We start from the raw sequence: 24,187 nt of genomic DNA on the forward strand, positions 1-24,187 counted from the left end.
ACCTCTTTGCTGACAAACATTTTCTTGCATATTATGGCAAGGGAGGAGGAGCATGAGCAAATAAGCTGGGTGAAAGCTGGTGATACTCCCTGCCAAAACTCCAAGTTGAAATCAAATCCTTCAGGAAAGTTTCTTAGGCACAGGGGGAAAAAAGATTTACAACTTCAGCAGAACTGTAATTCTACCAAGAGAAAGGATCAGTCAATCTACTTTACTTTCACCAAAGGATCTGAATCTGGCTGGCTTTGTCATACTTCCTTCTCCTTTATACATGGAGGTAGAGGGAGGGGGAAAAAATGGCGCACGAGGAGTTAAAAAAATTGATGAAGCCATGACCCTTTAGATTCCATTTATAGTCTGAGCCGTAATGCCATCCCCCTGGAATAGCAAACTGTCCAATCCAGCCTCAAGTGTCAAGATGCTGTTAGGCACTAAGTGAAATATATATGCATGCCCTTATACCATTGAATGCTCTGGGTCCACCTTCAAGACACTGGTCTGTGGATCAGGCGAACCACCACTCCTCTTCCAAGAATCAGTTTGACAGGTTCTTTAGGAGGCTCTCCTTCTCTTTTTTTAACCCATCCTTTTAAACACAATGGCACCAAAGAAGGACGTGAAGAAACCTGCTGCTGCTGCTGCCCCAGCCCCTGCCCCTGCGCCTGCCCCGGCACATGAACCTGCACCTGCACCTGCCCCACCCAAAGAAAAAAAGATTGACCTCTCTGCCATTAAGGTAATGAAAAGGGTGAACTGTTTGGTCACTGAAACATCTTTCAACAGTAGGGAACACTAGGAACTTTCAGAGGGGCATATTTTTCATTGAGAGGAATGGAATTACTAAGCAAACTGGTGGATTTGGGTAGAAGAGAATCTTGATTTAAAAAGTAAATAAACTGTAGCATATAATTTCACTAAAATTATTATGAGTATGGCATTATATTTGGAACCTGTATTTGCTCTACTTTTTGTTTTCTGTTTCCTTTTTTCCCTAAATTGTCAAAGTGCAAAATGTATACATTTTATAAACATTTAAACCAGTGGTTTCTTTTTTTTTTTTTAATAAAATCTCTATGGAAACTGGGTCTCTTCCTTAAAGCTACATCAAAAGGAATGTTTTAGTCCCTACTTGTTTCCAAAAGTTTAAAAACAGCTGATGACCCAGTTGTCCTAGATGTAGTATTTATTTGACAGCTACTTTATTTCATCTGAAAAAGAGATTTTTGTAATTCAATTCCCCCTCCAGCTTTGCTTAATAAAATTTGATACCACACTAAATGACATCCCAGTGCAGACAACTACGCACTCAAGTGTTTCAGTGACTATAACTGTCATCTTGTTTATTTATATATACGTTATTTAATTCAGAATGTGAGTTGCTTCTAAATGAAACTAACCCCCCCCCCAAATATTGTAAAACTTGCTAGTTATATGGCTTTGAGCTTATGTCTTTGAGCTCTTGCATACTGATCTTGAACTAAAGAGAATGTGATTGATTTTCATGTCAACACTTTGCTGTGATCAAAGTTCTCCACTGCCAAAAGATTATCTGCTTCTGGAAGAATGACGCTATGGATGTGCCTGTATCCTCTCGGCAATGTGACCCATCAAATGTGCACCGTCTCCTCATTCATTGGGCTCTGATTGGTCCGAATGACAGTTTGAAAATCTTCACCTAGGGAACCCTGCCTTATATGGAAAACTAGTGGGTGAAAGTGCCTAGGAGGTGATCATTTCACTTAAGCCAATATTTCTGTGCTTAATAAATCTGAATTTTGCTAACTTAATACTTGCTGACATTTAATATGCTGTTTACTTGCAACAGCCAAGCTAACCTATAAATAAATAATTCATTGACTATTTTAGTATAACTGTAGATTCTTAAAAATATTCCTGACATAAATATTGAATCAGATCACCCTTAGATGTATATGATGATATTAAGTAAATATATTCCAAATTTTTATAGCATTCCAATTAAACATGAAATTTTATGTTTCAGAGTAGAAGTAGATCATCACAGACATTGTCTCTTGAGTTAGTAGGTAACTGAAGTCATATTTGGAAAATAGTTGGTCGTAGAATCTAATATTGGCCAGGAACTATTCTTAATTTATATCCACTTAGGAGAAAAAAATGAATGTCATATCTTCCAGTAAATGTTTTTCTGTCTTGAGGACTGCATGCATACAGTTCATTATGAGGAAATCAAAATTTTCATCTCCAGCAATACTAGTTAATATATCTTATAGATGCATACTGACTACATTATACAATAAGCATGATTATAGCCACTGCAATAATTCCAATTGCCTCTATCCTTTGACTCCCCATTTTACATTAACACTAGAGATATGGATCAGTGTCAAAGCTATTCCTCTTTATATTTACTGTGATTTATAAGACAATATCATCCCTTTGTATCTGGGACTACAAGCATTTGGAAAGGAGAAAAAGAAGTATCCCAGTAATGAAAAGAGGCATTAATTTTCTTCCCCAAGGAACAGAGTAAGAATAAGTAAATAAATAAAAATTTAGTTTGGCAGGTAAGAAGTCTCCAAGAAAAGACAAAAAATCACTTTTTAAATCCAAAAAATAAACTGATTGTTTCTTCATAGCAGAGAAGTGATGCTTTTCTGTATCTTGAAAACTGGTTTATCCTTTCATCTAGATCTTGAATTAATGCTAGTGTGAACTAGTACAGCTAAGCAAAAGAAGGAAATACTCCTAGAGAGTCTCTGTAAAGATGGGATATGCTCCATCTTCACTATTTCATTGTAGAATGAAAGATGTGATGGATGTTGATAAGGGACACAAACCAAAAAACGAGAAGTTAAATGAATCTAGAAGAAACAGATTATCTTTCATTCAGAGAGCCCATTCCTAATGGAAAGAGAACAAAGAAAAGAACTGAAGTATATTTTTGCAAAAGAATTTAAATGGCTTTAATGATATGCATTCAACAATATGAAATCAGTGCATATTTACAGATATTATAACATAGCCAAAGAATGTGATGCAACTTGAGAACTTTATAAAATCTAATTTCATCCCAATAGGTAAGAAGACTAATTAAAATGTGCATTAAAACATTTCATATTATGATGCTTTTAATCATGTAATGATATTTCTAGATATATTACCTCATATAAGTTATAAACTTCTTTCAAGCAGAGAAAATGAACTTTAAAGAAATTAATCGAGCTGTTATATGTGTTCGTTAACTTTCTGAAAACTCGATAAAGAACAAAACTTAATTGGATTTTACACTTTCTTTCTTAAATCATATGAGATTAGAAATCTAGCTGTTCTTTACACCTTGAGTAGGGCTGAAGTTTAAGTGGAACTATTTTAGTGTAGTATTATAGTCATTACAATCATAGTATTTAATCCCTCAATACTATCCCAGTTAATACCTATGTTCCATATTATAACATACTATGTTACTAGCCATATATTTGACTCTGCATAAACTCTGAATAATATGAATGAGTTTTATCAGTTTCTTAAATGTGTTTTCCAACCTGATTCCCTGCTTTATTGGTTATTTCTTTAGAACATTTCTTTGGTTGTTCTGACATAAAACCTTTTATATTTTCTGAGGGAATGCTTACCTGATGTCCTAGCCCCATGGATTTTCTATGAATATCCTTTTCAAAAACACAAATACTGCTGATATCAGAACATTAAAGCTACTGTCCTGGGTGGTTCTAAGCACTCTTTGCTTTCAGAGAGCTGATACTTCCAGCAATAATGCCCAGACTAAAGAATACTGCCTGACAGAATCGCCAAGTGTGGGAAGTAAAACCCACCATAAGTTTAGTTTCAAGTACAAACACAAGAATTAACACCTGTTGCCCAAAACTGTAACCAAATGAAATAACAAAAGTAAATAAGTATGAGATGACCATGTGCCTAGATTTTAAAAGATCTTCAATGTTTAAGCAAATTTTTTGCACGATGCATGCCTTAGCTGATATGTCAGGATTGCTCTGAGGTGATGGGACTTTGAATCATGTCTGTCATTGTGCTGCTTAAATTGTAATTCTCGTTGTATTCACCACTTAGTCAGCTCATCCCTGACCAGATACTGCGGGCGACATTACAAAAAGTGGTAAAGGTACAAAATGCATTGACAGAAACTCATCAAATAACAAATCTCACAGCAACAATTGACCATATGCTTGGGAAGATTTAAACTTTCAGTTAATAAGGTGGAAATATAGTATTCCCAATAAATACATCTACTTACTGATGAGTATTCAGTGGAGGCAAATATTATGTATTCATTGCAACACCTGACTTGTTCTTGTCCAGGTATAGGACTTTTTGTGTTAATCTATAAATTATTTTTTCTCATCTCTAACAAAGCTAATACAAACCCAGTCCTACTTAGAAGGATTGTTGGAAAAACCAAATGAGGTCATGGCTCATGAAAGGCTTTGAAAATTATAAAGTTTTTTGTAATATAATAATCAATATCTATTATGAATTTACTCTGTGCCTTATTATCTTACTTAATCCACAAAACATTACACTAAGGTTGTTTTTAGCCTCATTTTGCAAGAAAAGAAACTGAGCCTAAATGAGGTTCAATGTCAGGCCCATGATCAAATAACAAGTATGTGACAGAGCTAGGATATAACCTAGCAGGCCAAATCCAGAGTCAACTGTGTTAACCATATCCTAAACTACCTCCTGTTTATAAAGGGGAAGTTGCTGTTTCCAAGAATGTGAAAAGGAACCTTTTTTGCTCTTAAGGATATGAGGTTAAGAGTGGTCAATATAAGGGTGATTCTCATATTGCCCTTCACAGCCCTTCGGTAGCCAGAAGAGGGGGTGAGAGGCACACATCAGAGCTAGTTCATCAAGACTTTTGACCTTGGCAGTTCATTACTGTTTACCTCAGCTTTCCCGTATCTTAGCACCTGTTGCTGACAGGTTGGGTGTTCTCATTTACAGATGGAAGGTGAGATATTAGGAAACTAGAAAGACCCCCAGTCACTTTGCTCCAGCTTCCTGTAAAAAGTTGTAAATGGAACATGGATGTTAAAAATGCTATTATGAGAGTAGATTGGTAGTTGCTAGGGTCGGGTGGGGATGGGAGAAAAGAATGAAGGTGAACGGAGGGCACAAACTTGCAGTTATAAGATTAATAAGTTCTGGGATCTAAAATACAACATAGTGACTATAGTTAACAGTACCATATTGTATACTTGAAAGTTACTAAGAGAATACATTTTTAAAGTTTTCACCACAAAAAAAAAAGATAACTGTGTAGTATGATGGTTATGTTAACCAACTAACCTTATTGTGGTAATCATTTCACATATCAAAATTATCATGTGTTAAATCATCATGTTGTACACCTTAAACTTATACAATATTATATGTAAATTATATCTCAATAAAGCTGGAAAAACACTATACCAAAGTATTTTTTAATGTTGTTAAATATAGTGAAACTTATTGTATTTTAAAATAATTTTGCTTTTGTTTAATTAAACATACACATATTTCAAAGATGACCTCCAAATTTTTCCATCAGGTTAATATTCTAAAAATGGGATGGGTTTCTATTTTGTTTACAAATACGTAGCATGATTTAAACTGGAAATCTCAACAAATATTCTTTGGAGTCATATATAGAAATATAATGCCACATGTATAATGATTAAATCTTAACTAATCTGAGGAAAAGAAATAGGAATAGAAGACACATAGTCAATTTCTAATTAGAAGGAATAGGTGAAGACATAAGTTGTTTCTAAGTTTTCTTTATATAATTTTAAGAGTTTGTCTTCTTTTACTCTGGCCTTTTAATACAGACTAATTTTTAATACAACTAAAATGTCAACCAATTGCGATATTCATCCATTTGTGGCATGATTATAACCTCAGAAGCAAACCAAAATTTATGTGAGATTATCACTAGGTATCAATAACAAGTTTCCACTTTGAAACATCTACTCTGTAAAAGAAGAGAACAGGTGGAGTGGAGTGGGAAGATATTAAAGGGCATTCTGTAACTCTAAAATTATATTTTAAGTAATATGTAACTGGATAATGTCTTTGCAAAGTAAATGGCAGTTTGGAAAGGAATAGGTATGTTCACCAATTAATAGTGAATAGCACTTTTAATTTTAAAGATAACGAAATTTTTGCAAGACAAGGAGACCACAAAGTGACAGTGCCAAATTTAGCCTCTCGACATTTTAGTGCTGCAAATGAACCCCCTGGCAAGTTGTCTTTAGAAGTCTTTCCATAATTACCCGGCATTAAGCACCATCTGACTCATGGAAATTGTGGAAAGGATTATATTTAGTCTGCTGATACTACACTTTCTTCTGCTTCTCTTCATACTGGAATACTTTTTTTATGAAAATAAGATCTTCCGTAGTTTGTTTCTGCATCAACTTCTACAGTTTGTTTCTCCCCGCAAATCAGAACCTGGAGGGCAAAAATTGCAATATACTAGTAGTGATGGCTTCAGTTATACTGGCTAAAATGTAAATTATATGGATGATAAATCTTTGTTATTCTGATCATAAATTAATAATAGTGAGTTGAAGCCAGAGCAGAAAATTTTTCCTAAAGATAAAACCACATCTTATTCAACTTTATCTTCTTCCTTCCACTGTGGCAAGTGAGGTTCTTTGTACCTACTAAGTACCCAATGATATACCATCTCCTGATATAAGTGAGATATAAAATACTCATCTGAACACAGTGTTATGAAATTTTATTTTGCTTAACTCCTCTTTATCTAAACTACTTCAAAATAATATTATTTACCAAATTTTTAGGCAACTTGCCCTTTTCCATTAAAAAAAAAAGTGAGTTGCTGTAGATACTACTGACAAAAGGATGGAAAACTCACAACATTATAGAACCATAAGCAACCACAGAAATCATGCAGTTTAATATTTCACATTTGAGGAAGCTATAACCCAGATAAAAGAAGTTATTTAATCAAAAGACACATAATTTGTTACAGGAGAGCCAGAACAAAATTCTGAATACCTCAATCCCCATCTAAGTCTCTTTCCACCATATCAAAGACCTGAAATCTCCAAAATAGTAATATCAATATTCATATATCCCTGTTGTCACAAACAGAACTTCTACCCCAGATATGGAGGAAAAAGCAGATACTTATAATTTCTTAAAACACATACACAAAGCATTTTTCAAAGCATTTTTCACAAATGCTTTTATTTTAAAAATAAAAAGAGGAAGGAAAGAACGTAAACACAACTTGGATTTTTTAATTAAATTGCATACAAACAAATGCACAAAGTAGAGCAGGTGCAACTCTCACGGGAAAGCTGATGAGAAATCCAAAGTAGTATAGACTTAGGTCACATTTTTACATTTTTATTAAAATTCACTTAAACCTCTTTGTTAATTCCTGTAGGTCTAAATTGTATTATTTTAATAATTCAGCCTTTGCTCTAATGTGACTGAATTCAGTTGACTAGTATAGGCATCCTAAGCACAGAATTACTCATTTCCTCTTCTATTCAGATCAGTTTATCCAATACAACCATCTATTCTCTCTTATATTAGACAACCTGGGCTGCTACTGTATTCTCACTGATCTTAATTTCTCCTTTTTATACCATATTAGAGTCACCAGCCTAAGTATATCCTTTGTTGAAATAAAAAAATGCAATAAAAAATATCTATTTCCTTTAAATTAAGTGAATTGTTCTGAAGCACAAAACTCTCAGAGTTCCAAAATAGTACTTCTGCCAACCTTTTACAATGATTCCTCATAACTCTAAGATTGGAGTGAAAATTATTAAGTTTTTGTTAGGGTTTGCATACATCCAGGTCTTTGTTCTCCTTGCCAGGCGTTAAATCAAAGAACATACAGCAATGTTTTCTTGATTGAAAACTGGCCCTGGTTAGATTAAGGTCTTTACTTAGCCTCACCAGTCATTAGCCCTATTGTAATATCTAGCAGTGATGATGAAGTTCTTTAAAGACTGTAGTCTATGTTCCTTCCTAGGGCATTAGCCCTCAGTATTCAACATCACATATCTTCCAGATCGTCTTTAATTATCGCTCTTCTTGCTATACTAAAGCTTAAGATACATCAATTCCAGAGACTGTTTGATTAAATGCATTTTAATATTTTTCTATAAATCAATTCCTTCTATATACCAGAAATTTTATCTTGTCTTTAATCAGTTAACCAAACCTCATGATTACTATTAGCAAAATACTTCACAAAGTGAAAAATAATCTGAAAACATTGCAATAAAAATCTTTTATAGTACCAGTACCTTGTTGACTACTATTACCTAAATCCAATACTAAATAGTACATAAATCATAAAAATGTGGAAGGTAGTTATTTTACCAACAGTCTAAGATAAGTATTTAGGCTAAAATGGAAACACCCTTTAAAAAACCAAATTGGGGGTTGGCAAATTAGAAGTCCTGATCATAACATTTATATAAAATCTAAGGAAAGATTCTGGAAATATAAAGGCATATACATCAATAACTTAAAATGAGCATGCGTACTATATGCGTGGCAGTTCTAGGTGCTGGAGATACAGCACCAAAGGAGAATGTGTGGCCCTACTCTAGAATGTAAGCTCTTTGCAGGAACTGACAAGGTCCGTTCTCTCAAGGAAGATAATATCCTATGGACCTAGAGTCTGTCATACAGAGTGAAGTAAGTCAGAAAGAGAAAAACAAATACCATATGCTAACACATATATATGGAATCTAAAAAAAAAAATAAAATAAAAAGAAAAAATTGGTTCTGAAGAACCCAGGGGCAGGACTGGAATAAAGACGCAGAAGTAGAGAATGGACTTGAGGACACAGGGAGGGGGAAAGGTAAGCTGGGACAAAGTGAGAGAGTGGCATGGACATATATACACTACCAAATGTAAAATAGATAGCTAGTGGGAAGCAGCCTCATGGCACAAGGAGATCAGCTTGGTGCTTTGTGACCACCTAGAGGGGTGGGATAGGGAGGGTGGGAGGGAGACGCAAGAGCAGGGAGATATGGGGATATATGTATATGTATAGCTGATTCACTTTGTTATACAGCAGAAGCTAACACACCATTGTAAAGCAATTATACTCCAATAAAGATGTTAAATAAATAAATAAATAAATAAATAAATAAATAAAATTTTAAAAAATAAATAAAAAATAAATCTTCAGAAAAAAATAAAATAAAAATAAAAAATTTTTAAAAAGATAATATCCTAGAGGAGGAGACTTGTTTGAAGGAGGAACTTACTATACATCTGTTCTAAAGATTTTAATTTAATTAAAATTCTGTTGAGCATATAATACAGGCAAGGTATTTTATAGAGTTATGGGGGATACAATCTAAGTATAACGCAGGAGTAGCATTCCAGGAGGGAGAGGCTCACACTTGGGTTCACATCATGGACCAAGGGAAATGGTCTCCAGTAACAGCCTGTGCTTCCCAAAAGTTTACAGTCAGGAAGGTTAAAATATATTTCAGTGGCAGAAAGGAGCTAGGCAAATAGAAAAGGTTCTTTCAAGGGCTTTGAAGGATAGTTAATTTCTAAGAAGCAGAAATGACAGGAGAACATTCCAGATAGAAGAGACTTAAATCTAATTTTCAAAACAAACCAAATGATGACATAGCAAACTGAGTCCAAAATCAGCTGACATTTTGTATTCATATCACGCCTTTCTTCAAAGGGTTGATTACTTCATCATTATAACACCCAGGAAGAGATACAAGAGAATGTTTTGGCCATTCGTAAAAGCGTACCAGAGAATAAATAGCATCTCCCACTTATTCTATGGGCACAATATCTAGGTCTTCTAACTTTTAAACTATAGTTTATTCTCTAGACTAAACTGTAGCCTTCTCTACCATTGTCAACAGCTTGCTTAAATGTTTACTTTGATCCTCAGTAAGCACAAAAAAATCTACACTCTCATTCTCTATGTGATAAAGATACAGATAAAAACTACAGTGAAATAGTTTAACTGCCTCCATTCTATTTTAATAAATAATAAACCTTTATATAATAGGCAAGTGGTTATGAATAGCTTATTTATAATGTAAATACAGCTATTAAAATGACTTTCCAGTTTACCTGACAGATTTGACACAAATTGATTGTATTTTATATGTATTCAAGGAAACATTTTTCTATCTGAAAAGAAATGAAAATGAGCATTATGTAGGTTATATGATGGGATGGGCATTATGTAAGACAACTTTGATGAGTTTGTTTTGTATTATCTATAGTTATTAATTTTACCAAAGATATATGCTAGTGCTCAATATTGATCATAGGGCAATTCAAATTTAATGACACAATACCTAAATATAAGAGTAAAACACAAAGAAACATGGTCTGCTCTAATGGCTTTAATCTTTGCATCAGAAATCATGAGACTCCAAATTACACAACTATCAAAGGTGACAAATTTCTACCTTTGACCCTCCCTTTCATTTTCCCCTAATGATTCAAAGGATTTAAATTTTTTCTATTAACTTCCATTTTCCAACAACGTCTCAAAATGTCAATCTATTCATGAAGATATGTTTACCTGGCTGCTAATATTTTTTAAGTTATATTTTCAATTCTAATTTTGGGACTCAGACTCCATGCGATCTTTTTCACTACTTACAAACTTTGGACAAAAAATGATATGCATTTAAATGTTGATTTCTTTCCAAATAGATTGGGGAAAAGCTGCAAAGTATACATCTGTCTAGCAGAGGGAGATTATGCTTTTTGTGACCATTCCCTTAAAAATAGTTGCTGAACCAGTACTTAAATTAGAATTTATCTCTAACATTCTTTATGCCTTTGAGCTGCTTTAAATACGTAGAAAACTGATAAACATGTCTGAACTTTAGTTCTGACTAGACTGGTCTCTTCTCAGTACCATTCTAGGAAGGGAGTTGTCCCCTATTTTCAGGTAAGCTGTCATGAAAACTTACTACCAGCCAATCCCATGGATACCTTTAAAATTCTAAAGTACAACTTTGCATTTCACAGCACCTGCTTTGTATTCTTTTGGTCCTCAGTCTGGTGACTGAGTCATAAAATGTTTGGCATGGCAGAAAGGGAATCAGCACATTCTGGTAAGAACATAAGCAACATTTTTAAATTTTAAAAGAACATGTACAGAATGAGAGAAAAAGAACACAAAATGGTCCATCAGCTTTCCCTCCTAGAAGAACTTCATAAATTCAAAAAATATGACTAGTCAGCCACCATAAAGATAACAGGTAGGGAAGCAAATACCCAGCCCTAATGTAAGAAAACTGAGGGAGAGTGCTGAAAATGGAGATTAAAACCATTCCTGGCTTAGATAAACTCTACACTCCTGAGAATACAATGTGCAAAGAGTGGTCTTTAATTGGAGCTTTCACAAACTGACCAGATTTTCACTTGGGTAGACCCAAGAAACACACAAAATGTATGTACCCCTTTCAAGTCCTCTGAACTTTACCACAAGGGACAGAGCTGCAGAGAGTGTTCCTTCTATAGCAGTTGCCATTTGAAACCCCAAACCAGTCCCATCCAGAAAGTTCCATTAAAACTGCTGACTTGAAGTTTGCAAAGTCCATAATTCACCAAGAGAAGGGATCAGCTGTAGTCTTTAGAGAAATTCTAAGCTCCTCCACCACTGAACAGATAAGAAGCTTCTTAAAGGAAGACGCTCAAGAAAACATCTCAGGGATAAAGACCATAAAAGTACTGATAGGCATTGGTCTCACCATGGCTGTCCACTCTTAGGTTCTGATTTCCTAAAAATAGACCTCAGGGTAGAGATCCCTCTTTCCCTTTGCCCTAAGAAAGCTAAAAAACTCTCCAAGGGGACTGGCTACTTCTCTCTGAAACCTGATGCTAGCTGTGAGGTCACAGCTTCTCCAGAAATAAAAGGCAGCCTCGGCAAGGGAGGCCCTCACTCAGGGATTGGAGCGGCCCTCAACTCACTCTTCAGCTTCGCCGCTGTTTGCAGCCCAGAAGCTCCATCATGGTGGATCTTGTGAGAAAGCTACTTGTAATTTATAGACAGATATAGACAGTAGATAGGAATAAAATTGAGGAGAGGACATATTCAGTATGTGTGTAGAATCTACTTTTGGTTTTTATTAAGGTGGGTTGAGGATAGGAGAGATTAATTCAAGGTATTATGCCAACTGGAAAAATATGTCTTACTCCCAAAAACAGTACTTTATGCTTCACCAACTTTCTATATCACATAAGGTTTATTATATCTAAATTTAGGGAAAAACCTGCAACTATAGCAAAATACTATACCTTAAAAAAAAGTCCAATGATGCTGATAACTAAAATTAAATAAACTACTTTCCATGAATTGGGTAAAAATATACTGGTTAAATAGAAGAAAGACTTCAAGTGACCTTTTTAATGCAGTGTGTCTGTATTAGACATATGTTAAATACACCGTAGGTTATTATATTATTCCAGAAAGAATTTGATTTAGCATTTGTTAAATCATTGACTCATGGATTAAGATATGGAAAGATGTTCCCTATCTTTTGCAATAGCTTTTTATTTTTCCTAGATTCAAAAGTATCCTAAGGCAACCTTCTTATTCTATGACACCTACATAGCTTCCTAAAAATCTCAGAGCAGAGAGCACTCTCTTCTGTCAATGCATTTGAAAGAGTACTAGTTGTTTCTTTCTTTCTTCCTCTCTCGCGCCATTGCAGTCCTTCAGTGCTGATCAGATTGCTGGTAAGTGAATTGAGCTTCTCTATTCCAGAGGTAGGCAGAGCACTCCTTAGTCTCTGAAATATCACTCATCTCCAAGACATGTTACTGCATGGCTCAACCTCTTAGTATCCAAGCTATGCCTGAACTCTGAAAAGTAGGCATACTTTTTCAGCTTACTTTGAAGATTACTCAGGGAATGAGCTTGGATACATTTAAAAATCAGGACATTTTTGTTTGGTTAAAATATTCTTTGTGGTTAATTTCTTTCTAACAGATCGAGTTCTCTATGCAACAGCAGGATGGTAAGTTTAAATGATATAATATGTGCACACTCATAAAGATGGCATGTGAGAAAACCAACTCCCTTGAGATGAGATTAGCTCTTTCTAATTATCCCCACTGATGTTGTCACTCTAAATATAAATGCTCTCAATCACTCTAAATATAAATTCTCTCAACATGAACCCTTCACGTATAATCAGTAATCAAAAGTTTAGGCAAACAAAAGCTAAACACCACAAAATAATTTCTTGTATTCACTGATTTCTATATAGAACCAATTTGATACAGTAGGTAATACCATACATATACTCCCCAAATATATGTGGATTTTGGATGGCTAATTTGTTAATCAAATCCCTAAAGAGTGATTTGGCAGGTCTAAATTATTCAATTTAGAAAACAAAATTGATTCTAAAACTGCCCAATTACCAAATACACATAATTTCAGTGGGCACCATAGTGAGTTGAGAGAAATAGCAGGTGAAGTGGATATAGAAAAAATGTGCATTCAGAGAAAAAGAGGGGGAAATTATTTATCAAAAAACTGTGGAAGGAGCCTTAGCCATCTCCTGGTCCATCCTTACAGATGCAGGACAGGCTCCCAGAGAGGTGTTGAGACTGACTCAAAGATCCAAAGAATTAATGATAGGGTCAAAATCTAATATTACTTTAAATTAATTAGAAATTTATTTCATAGAAACAGTTTCTAACTAGAAGACTTCAAATTCTGGAGATTCAAAAGAATATGAATAGTTTCCCTAAGACTTCCACTTTTTCTTCTTCAGGTCTTTGGATCCAAGAGATCCTGTGCCCTAAGACTCTTGTTTCACTGGAAAGTGTAGGGCAGAATGTTTTATGAAGTGAAAGAGTCACATATTTAAATAAACTGAGACAAAAATACATCTATATAAGGGATGGAAGAAAATTTCAGTTATACAATATTGTATAAATTGGATATTGGTCATAATGATAAGTATGTATATATGTTATGATTTATAATATATAAATAATTGTGATAATACTCATAGGTATATAATTATAATTATACTCAGTTCTCTATCTAAAGGATTCAACATTTTTCAGCCTGTTTCAGTGTCTGGAATATCTCATGTTTGGTAATCAGTTAAGAAAAAAAAGGATATTTGCTATAGCACAGACTCATATATATCTACATCATGGTTAATGCCTTCATGTAGACAAATGAGATGATCTGATGACTCAGAACCCATGATCATTTGAAATTATACTACAAAGGACTAATTTTTCTTATTGAAAACAGTTGGTAATTCTACTCTAATTTGTTTGATTTTTAAGTATTTTAACTAATGATGCTGCTATGTTATCTGCTACTGTACCCCAGTCCTCTCAAATATCTAATTTATGTGTCATTATGACTGCCAAACTATGGTAGAACCAAGCAATAGAAGACTTAAAAACCCTTTCAGAGACAGAAGACTTGGTGTTGAACATTAACCATATTACTCCATATGTAAAATAGGTTTTAGATATAGAGGTTCAGTAAACTTCGGTGTGGTGGACTGGCTTTCTCCTGTGCCAGGAAAACAAATGTAAGCATTTTAAATTAAAAGGAAATATTACATTTTAAGAAATAAATAAAGACATACTTTCTTTGCTTCCTTCTTCAATGATCAGAGTTTTTCTCATGGCTGCTCTACTTGAATGTATCACAAGTTTGGGGTAAAGAAAAAAACACTAGAAAATTATAGCATTCTAAAGGTAAGTCCTGTGCTGTCCAGTAGAGTTGCCACTAGCCACATGTGGCTATTTGAATTTAACCTGTAATTCAGTAAAAATAAATGCATTTAAAAGTCTACTTTCTCCTTTGCACTAGTCATATTTTAGTACTCAAGAGCCACAGGTGGTAGGTAACTACTACCCTTTTGGGCAGCCCAGATACAGAACATTTCAATCATCACAAAAAGCCCTAGAACAGTGTTGTTCTAGCCTAGGGGCTGGCAATTTTTTTCTTAGAGAGCTAAACAGTAAATATGTTAGGCTTTGTCGGCAGAACAGTCTCTGTAAAAACAACTCAGTTCTGTCACTGAGGTGTGAAAACAGCCATAGACAATACATAAATGAATGGGCATGTCTGTATTCCAATAAAACTTTATTTACAAAAACAGGCGGCCAGCCCGTAGGCAGTCATTTGCTAACCCATGTTTTAGACTCTTCAAGAGAATAACTAAGCCTTAAAAATCTGGTGTAGGAAGAGCAATATTTTTCTGGCCTTGGCCTTTAAATCAACAAAAGGGTTCATGTCAGAGAGATTCTATTACAGCTCATAAAACCCTATTTCTATATCAACATCTGACCAGGGTAATAGTGAGTCCTCTGAGCAATCTGCATGAAAGCCTGGAGCCACTAATAAGAATAGTTCAGTTTCACATGTCCTGTAGAAAGATAAAATATAATATTTGACTAATGACCCCACAGTGCCTGCTGCATGTCTTTTAGGTTGGGGAAATGATCTGTGATATCAATTTGCATAGAATTTGAGGTGGAAATTTCAGCAAAGAATGATAACATGATCTATAGTTGATTGTTAACATAATGTCTGGTGCAATCTTAGATTAGGGGATGAAGGGATAGTTAAATAGGATGTTTTGCTGAGTAACCTATCTAGATAGCATCTCTTGATCTGAGACCACTAGTGGACTAAAAAGAATGTTTTCACCTCTACCAGTTCATTCACAAATGGGTTTTTGAGTGTTGTTGGTATTAACTCCAACAAGTTGCCATCAGTACTTTTAGGTTCTCCAGAAAATTTAATTAAGTTTTAAAAGTTCAATTAAAATGTCTTTACTTGCCCCTAAATCCATAGTAGCACTTCTTTCTGTCTTTTTGGTGTATACTTCTTAATTCTTTGTTAATGTAATCCTGAAAGGCAAAACCAATTCTATCAAAGGAGAATGACAAAATTTAGGGAAAGTAAACAATAGAGTGATTGTGATAAAAATAGACAACACTTTTAAAATATGTGCTTACATACACACATGAATACAAGTAAATCTAGGGAAATCTGAGTAAAATAGGTGGAGTCTATCATTGTGAATATTCTGGTTGTGATAGTGTACTATAATTTTGTAAAATGGTACTATCGGGGGAAACTAGACAGAGTAATTAAGAGATCTCTTTGTATTTTTTCTTAAAATTGCATGTGAATCTATACTTATCTCCATAAAATTTTAATTTAAAACGTATACTTACATTCTAAAACTAATACAGCAACATGTTATCATACGTTATTATATGAAAAAAGAGTAAAGTTTAAAGTGATCACCATCGCAATAGATTCAAACAAATAAGTCTCCTTCAGAATCAGATACACTAGGAGCCTATTAGAGTCATACACTGAAGTGGTTAAATGACACTATAGAACTTAGAAATTGGCCTCATCTTTCTACTTTTTTTCCTGAAAAATGAAGTTACTCCTGAAGAAAACTAGTTAAGAGAAGAGCCTAGGAAATTTGTACCTCAAGAGCAGGTTTTTCTGTATAAGTTAAGGAGTTTGGTTTAACCTCACATGACACAACCCCGATTGAAAATTTGTTTTCTTTAAATTTTATTAACGTTGTTAATTATATGAGGGATTTTATGAGGAATTCTTAAGATTTCTCAAGGCCTCAGAATTTCTTAACCCAGTCCTGTGTCCAAGGCAGATGAAGGAGATATGAATAAATATGACTAGGAGTTTCAATTTCCATATCTGATGAATAATAACATATGACTTGAAACTGGAAATCCTGCTTTAAAATAGACCCAAAAAATAATGTCCAAAGGGAGTTGTCAGTTGAGCTTAGAAAAGGGAGAGTCCAAAGATAAAAACTTAAGTGACTGGCAAAAGCTGTAAAGTAGAGGAGAGTTTGAACTGGATCCCTGATGAAGTTTGGATTAATTTATAGGTCTGAAGTAGAAAAAAAGCATCCTAATGTTTCTTGCTTCTTTCAGAATTCAAGGAGGCATTTCTCCTATATGACAGACAAGGCGATAACAAGATCACCTTAAGCCAGGTTGGTGATGTCCTTCGGGCTCTGGGCACAAATCCCACCAATGCAGAGGTCAAGGAGGTTCTGGGAAACCCCAGCAATGAAGGTAAACACATGCTTTTCCAAGAAGTTGGGAAGTGTGTTTGTGTGTGTGTTTATGTAAGAGAGAGAGATTTATAGAGAAATAAGTTCCACAGAATAGGGTTTAATTTACTTTTTATGGTAAGTGTGCCTCTTGGCCATCTAAAGTCTTAGTTTTTACCCTCATAAAACAAGTTAACCTTCCTTTGAGAATTTGTAAGTATGATATAATTTCATGTTAATGAAAGGAAATGATATCTAACGCTAACATCATCATCATCACCATGTTATCTAAACATACCCTACAGGACTTCCCTGGTGGTCCAGTGGTTAAGACTGCACATTTCCAATGCAGGGGACATGGGTTCGATCCCTGGTCAGGGAACTAAGATCCCATATGCCAGCCGCGGGGTGCGACCAAAAAAAAAAAAAACATCTTAAAGGAAACTCAGCTTTCTAATTTAAGAACACACAGATGACACCTTAATAAAACTATTTTCTGTTTCCAAGAACTGTAAAAAGACTTAAAAACCTAAGCCAAAATCTGCATTCACTCCCCCAAGGTAAATCCTAAGGCAAAAGTCAGTGAGATACATAAGAGGCAAAATTGAAGAAGTCATCGCTGGATACAGTAATCCAGTCATTAGTCTGGAATAAGGAAATTTTTTCCAATCCCATGATTCATGGCAAGTATAATAGTCTATTGAAAAATACCACTCTGAACAAAAAAAAAAGAAGACAAAACTGAAGTTTTTTCAAGTAGATATTTGGGCTATTTATCCTTGCCATAAGGAAAACAAGGAGGGGAAGGCAAATCATCTTTTTTTTCCAGAAAAGACCATTTTCCTTTATTACAAAAGAAAAAAAATTTGATTTCAAAAAAACCTACCTCTAAATCAGTCTGCAGGAATTTTCCTCAAACTTCATTTTCTTCAGAGGAAAATGTCCAAGTAAATCATGCAAAAAGTAGCTGGGAGCATGAGATAAAGGAAGAGCGTAATAAGCCAAATTCACTTTTAACTTATCAAACATTCATCTTTAATGGAATTATTAGGTAAATGTTCATTTATTCAGCATTCAAATTTAATCTTCTTAATATTACTCAATGTACTAGATTTCTACACTATAAGGAAAGACTGGTGAATGGGAATTCTGATTTTAGGGGTACATAACTTTAACCATTTGTATACATCTGGATAGTCTGTTTTATACTTCTGCTGTGAATACTGTTTATCTCGTCAGAAGATACTAAAAAAATTCTTATCATCTCCAGGCCTCTAAAACTGCAGAGAAATCAGGAGATCACAAAGTATTTAACACACACTCTCTCCTCACAGGCTTCTTTTTTGAATTACTTAAAATTTAAAGAAATTGAAGGCTCTACAAAAGCTCAGACAAAAGTGGAATATATATCAAAGTTCAGTTAGGTTTTGCTACATTTATATGTTAATGGATTTGTTATCAGTATATTTCTATATTGCTTCCCTAGTGTTTATAGAAAATATTAAATTGACAATACTAATAAAATCAGTAGCTAACATTGATTAAGCACTCAGTTTGTCCCAGGTATTGTAGTACAGTTTGCACGTATTATCTCATTTAATGCTCACACTACCACTACGAGGTATCTCTTTTGAGAGATGAAAAAGTTGAGGCACAAAGAGGTTAAGAAACCTGCCCATGGGGCTTCCCTGGTGGCACAGTGGTTAAGAATCCGCCTGCCAATGCAGGGGACATGGATTCAAGCCCTGGTCCGGGAAGATCCCACATGCTGTGGAGCAACTAAGCCAGTGCGCCACAACTTAAGTCTGCGCTCTAGAGCCCGTGAGCCACAAATACTGAGCCCCCGTGATGCAGCTACCGAAGCCTCCGTGCCTAGAGCCCATGCTCTGCAACAAGAGAAGCCAGCGGGATGAGAAGCCCACATACCGCACGAAGAGTAGCCCCCGCTCACCGCAACTAGAGAAAGCCCATACACAGCAACCGAAGACCCAATGCAGCCAAAAATAAATAAATAAATTAAATAAATAAATAAAGCGCTCACTAAAAAAGAAGAAACTTGCCCATGATCACATAGTTGTAAATGGTGGGCTGGGGATAAAAGCTTAAGCACTAGGACTCCAGAGCTCATGCTGTTATCTACCACAAACATTTTGTCATCAGTCATTTACCAACTGAAATTTAAGCCGTATGAAGATTTTTCAGATGATCTAGAATGAACTCTCAATTTAATTTGTGACTCAGAGATGGCATTTAATGATAGATAATAACTCTCCAAATTGCAATTTCTTCCAGAGATGAATGCCAAGAAAATTGAGTTTGAACAATTTCTGCCCATGTTGCAATCTATTTCCAACAAAAAGGACCAGGGCACCTATGAAGACTTTGTTGAGGGTCTGCGTGTCTTTGACAAGGAAGGCAATGGCACTGTTATGGGTGCTGAACTTCGTCATGTTCTAGCTACGCTAGGTAAGAAATATTCATTTCAGTGGACTTAATAGGACAGAATATATAGGAAAGAGCAAGACTTAGGGCAATCATGTTATAACCAAAATAAGTAGGGGGAAAGACTACAAAGGGAAAATGAAAAAGAATAGTCAAAAGTTAATGACCTTATCAATTAGCCTCAATGTCACTGAGTTTATTTTGGGGAAATGATAAATTATTGGTAATGAATAAGTAATGTGCAGCACTGTAGTTCTTACAGGATAGAGTTTGGATGATCAGGTATAGTGTGCATTTGTCATTTATACAAAAAAAATTTATTGATAACCTTCCGGCTAGAGAACAGGAAGGGCTGGGTTTCTATCCTCCAAGAGGTTATAGTCTCCAGGAGTCCAAAACTGATCACTTACAGTGGAATTTTGAAAATATTCTCTGGTTTTCTTTTTGAAGAAAGAGTTTTGTTTCATCAGGTGAAAAGATGAAAGAGGAAGAAGTGGAAGCCCTGCTGGCAGGTCAAGAAGACTCCAATGGCTGCATCAACTATGAAGGTACAATCTCATATGCTCTGGTGGTTACAGCAACTCTGAACTGATTGGGTTGACGATGGACAACTTTTGAGCTTAAAACAACTTATCTTCTCTACCTCTCTTATTCAATAAGAGAACATACAAATGTTACTTATTATCAATCAGTTATATAATAACTCTAAAAAGATACCTTGTAAGGACCTGACTATATACATAAGATTTACTCCAGTGGGTTTTAACATTCCTGTGCATTATTATACAGGTTAAAATGTGCTTTCACTTTTATCTTTTCTTGTTAGATCTTCACAACATCTCTGTAAGATGGGGTTTGTGTCAGAATAAATTTTAATATTAAATACTAATATTCTTTAATATTACAGTTGGAGAGATCTCAAAATCCTTTACAGCAAGCAGTTATGAAAATGAGGAATCCGAAGGCCAAAGATGTTTAGCTATTTAGTGAAGGTCACATCATTCATGGCAAAGCTGGTGCTAAAATTTAGTTCTCCTTTTCTAGTGTTCTTGCTTAAATGAAATTTATCGCATAGTGGCCAATTATCTATTTCCTGCCACCAATTTTTTTTTAACATCTTTATTGGAGTATAATTGCTTTACAATGATGTGTTAGTTTCTGCTTTATAACAAAGTGAATCAGCTATACGTATACATATATCCCCATATCTCCTCCCTCTTGCGTCTCCCTCTCACCCTCCCTATCCCACCCCTCTAGGTGGTCACTAAGCACTGAGCTGATCTCCCTGTGCTATGCGGCTGCTTCCCACTAGCTATCTATTTTACATTTGGTAGTGTATATATGTCCATGCCATTCTCTCACTTTGTCCCAGCTTACCCTTCCCACTCCCCATGTCCTCAAGTCCATTCTCTATGTCAGTGTCTTTATTCCTGTCCTGCCCCTAGGTTCTTCAGAACCTTTTTTTTCTTAAGATTCCATATATATGTGTTAGCATATGGTATTTGTTTTTCTCTTTCTGACTTACTTCACTCTGTATGACAGACTCTAAGTCCATCCATCTCACTACAAATAACTCAATTTCGCTTCTTTTTATGGCTGAGTAATATTCCATTGTATATATGTGCCACATCTACTTTATCCGTTCATCTGTTGACATACACTTAGGTTGCTTCCATGTCCTGGCTATTGTGAATAGAGCTACAATGAACATTGTGGTACACGTCTTTCTGCCACCAATTTATAGCAGCTTCACCCAGAGGGTCTGAAAAGCAACACACCACACAAAATAAAGATGCAAGATAAAGTTGCATGATATAACTTGTAAATTTAAAATTTTGCAACAAAATTGAAAAACTTATCCATCCCCCCAAAAAACTAATCTAACCACATCTCAATAAAGCTATGTTGATAGCTTTGATGTAAATATGGACTTATAAAGTCTAACAACTTGGAAAAAAGTAAGACAAGAAAAGCAGAGGGGAGAAGAGGGGAGGGAAGAGAAGTGGAAAGGAGAGAAAAAAAGAGAACAGGAGAAAAGAAAAATACTAAGCCAAGCATATCTTCACTGACAATCTTGGTTAAACTTTACTTTTTTCCTATAAACTATGTTTTACATTCAGTTACTGCCATAAGTACATTAGATAAAAGAAGAATCATTCAATAAATATTGTTTGGACAAGGGTATAGTCATTTAGAAAATAAAGGCAGATCTTGATCTCCTACTAGGATAAATTTCGCATGAGTCAAACATTTGAATGTAAAAGCTAAAAGTATAAAACCCATGGAAAATTATTTATAACTTTTGGAATGGGAAGGCATTTCTAACACTGATGCAAAACCCAGAAGGTATTACAAATTTCAATAAATTCAACCACATTATTTTTTTTATCTAAGTGGCAAAAGCCACCAGAAACAAAGTGAAAAGACAAATAGCAAACCAGAAAAAAATATCTGCAATCAACATCAGAAAGAGTTCATTTGCCTAATTTTAAAAAAAGTTACAAATTAATAAAAAGACCACAACCCAATAGAAAAATTAACAAGTACATGAATAGACAATTCATAGAAAAGGAAATAAAAATATATATGAATGTAATATGCTGAACTTCACTAATAATAAAAGAAATGCAGATTAACACTACACTTAGATATACTGATTGCCAAAATTAAAAGTTTAACCACACTTTAGGTTGAGGACAGTGTATGGAAACAGGTGATCTCATGCATTCTTGTTGGGAATATAAATCATTAAAATCCCTATGTGGTGATGTGGTATTAATTATTAATTCTAGCAAATCTACTTCAAGGGATGTAGTCTTTAGACATACTTGCACTCAAGTGAAATGAGTGATATATGATTATTCATATTCATTATTCATTACTGTGTTGCTCACAATAGCCAAATATTTGAATAACTTAATGTCCATCAATGTACGATGTATCGAATAGATTTTGGTACATCTTCACAGTGAAATTCCCTACAGACCTAAAAAAAGAACAAGGACACCCTTGTTTATGGTTATGGTAATATTTCTAAGATACATTATGAAGTGAGAAAAGCAAGTGCAAAAGAGTTTGTAGAACATGCCACCATTTGTATAAGAAAGATTTTTAGAAACATATATTTGTATTTTCTTATACATGCATAATAGCTCTACCAACTTAGCTATAAAGAGAGGAACTAGATAGCTGGGAGACAGTGGTGAAGAGCATTTTTTTTTATAAACTCTTTCATACTTTCAAGAAAAAATTTTAACCATGTGAACATAACACATAATCAGAAAGCTAAACTTACAAAATCAGGGGAAAAGCCATAAATCCAGTATTAAGAATAGTGAGCTATACAGAGTTTAAATAAACTCTAGAGTTATAACTAGGAATAATTAGAACTGAGTTAACTTACTATACTGCTCTCTTATTAAATTTGACTGTTTTCTAACTCTAAACTGTCTGTATTATCCCTACAGCTTTTGTCAAGCACATCATGTCTGTCTAAATGGAGCTCTCAAGGTATCTATCTGTTCCCTCTTTAATATATAAGGGTTTCTCAATATTGTATTTTGTTAAAGTAGCAGCCTCACTTATATGCTGTAGATATAATTAGTATTGCTTCTTGATGAAGAGTTATTTATTTTAACCAGAACACATTAATATAATTAATATTATATTAATATTAATGAGTTATTTATATTAACCCATCTCCTTGATATGGGTTATGTAGAAATAGAGCATTTTTGTATAAGTGTACAAGCAAAAACTTCTGAGGTTATAGCTTTCATGTATAGATCCTATCTTTGTCTGTACTATAATTAAGCAGTGGAGATTCAGCAAACCAGAGAATAGTTGATTAATTTAGTTGGAACGTAACAATAATAAAAGCATTAGCCTAAATTCTTTGAAAAACTGAAGTAGTTTTTAACAGTTACTGCTCTAGAAAACCATACTATCACAGTCCAAAGTGCAGCACTTGAAACCAGGTTCTTGCAGCAAGGAAATGCCTTACCTTGGAAGTGATGATTCATTTTGTGCTTTTTCTTCTTTTTCACTTTACACTATTTCCTTCCCCATTTCCTTTCTGAAAAGATGCAATCAACATCTAACTCTTTTTCCTTTTTCCTTTACAGATCAAGCACTGTTTATGAAGACTGGCTGGAACCTTATTCTAAGAACACCCATGACTAACTGTCCAAATCTGTTTACCATCATTCAGAAAAACAAAACAATTTGGACCATTTTAGACTGGAGGACTCCCTGAATTTTTATACACCTTACGTTTCTCTGAATTATATTCATATCACACAAACGAAGTGTCTGTTGCTCTAGACAAGAAGGATAAAATACTGACAATCTCAAATTCAAGCACTGCTCTTTATTTTCTACCATGGGTCAAAGAACATCCTTAAAATAATAAATCAATAAATAATTTTGGTCGGTCTGGAATGTTCAAGTCGCACTGTGTTTTTATCTTCTTGCTTAGAGAAACTTATTTTTAAAACCCCAATTCTTTTGTTAATGTACAGAATATTGATGAATTATAAAATTTTAAGAGAATAAATAATTATAGTCTACACAACAATAACTGAATAATAATTACAACCATATATTATTGAAAATGCAAAATAGAAAACTGAGGAAATTCAGATAGGATCAGAGATGGTTT

The 24,187-nt window shown here is 34.5% G+C and overlaps 1 protein-coding gene across 1 annotated transcript; it reads left to right on the forward strand.

The window, feature by feature from the left end:
• Positions 1 to 446: 446 nt before the first annotated feature.
• Positions 447 to 23,675, forward strand: MYL1 (myosin light chain 1). Its single transcript, XM_068543794.1, is given in 8 exon segments — positions 447 to 576; positions 579 to 736; positions 12,987 to 13,014; positions 16,964 to 17,107; positions 19,378 to 19,551; positions 19,998 to 20,075; positions 22,995 to 23,037; positions 23,652 to 23,675. Coding segments are annotated over 7 exon segments (741 nt in total). The 3' UTR covers positions 23,024 to 23,037; positions 23,652 to 23,675.
• Positions 23,676 to 24,187: the final 512 nt, after the last annotated feature.

The sequence above is a fragment of the Eschrichtius robustus genome, chromosome 5, assembly GCF_028021215.1.
Source record: "Eschrichtius robustus isolate mEscRob2 chromosome 5, mEscRob2.pri, whole genome shotgun sequence".
In the NCBI taxonomy this organism is placed as follows: domain Eukaryota; kingdom Metazoa; phylum Chordata; class Mammalia; order Artiodactyla; family Eschrichtiidae; genus Eschrichtius; species Eschrichtius robustus.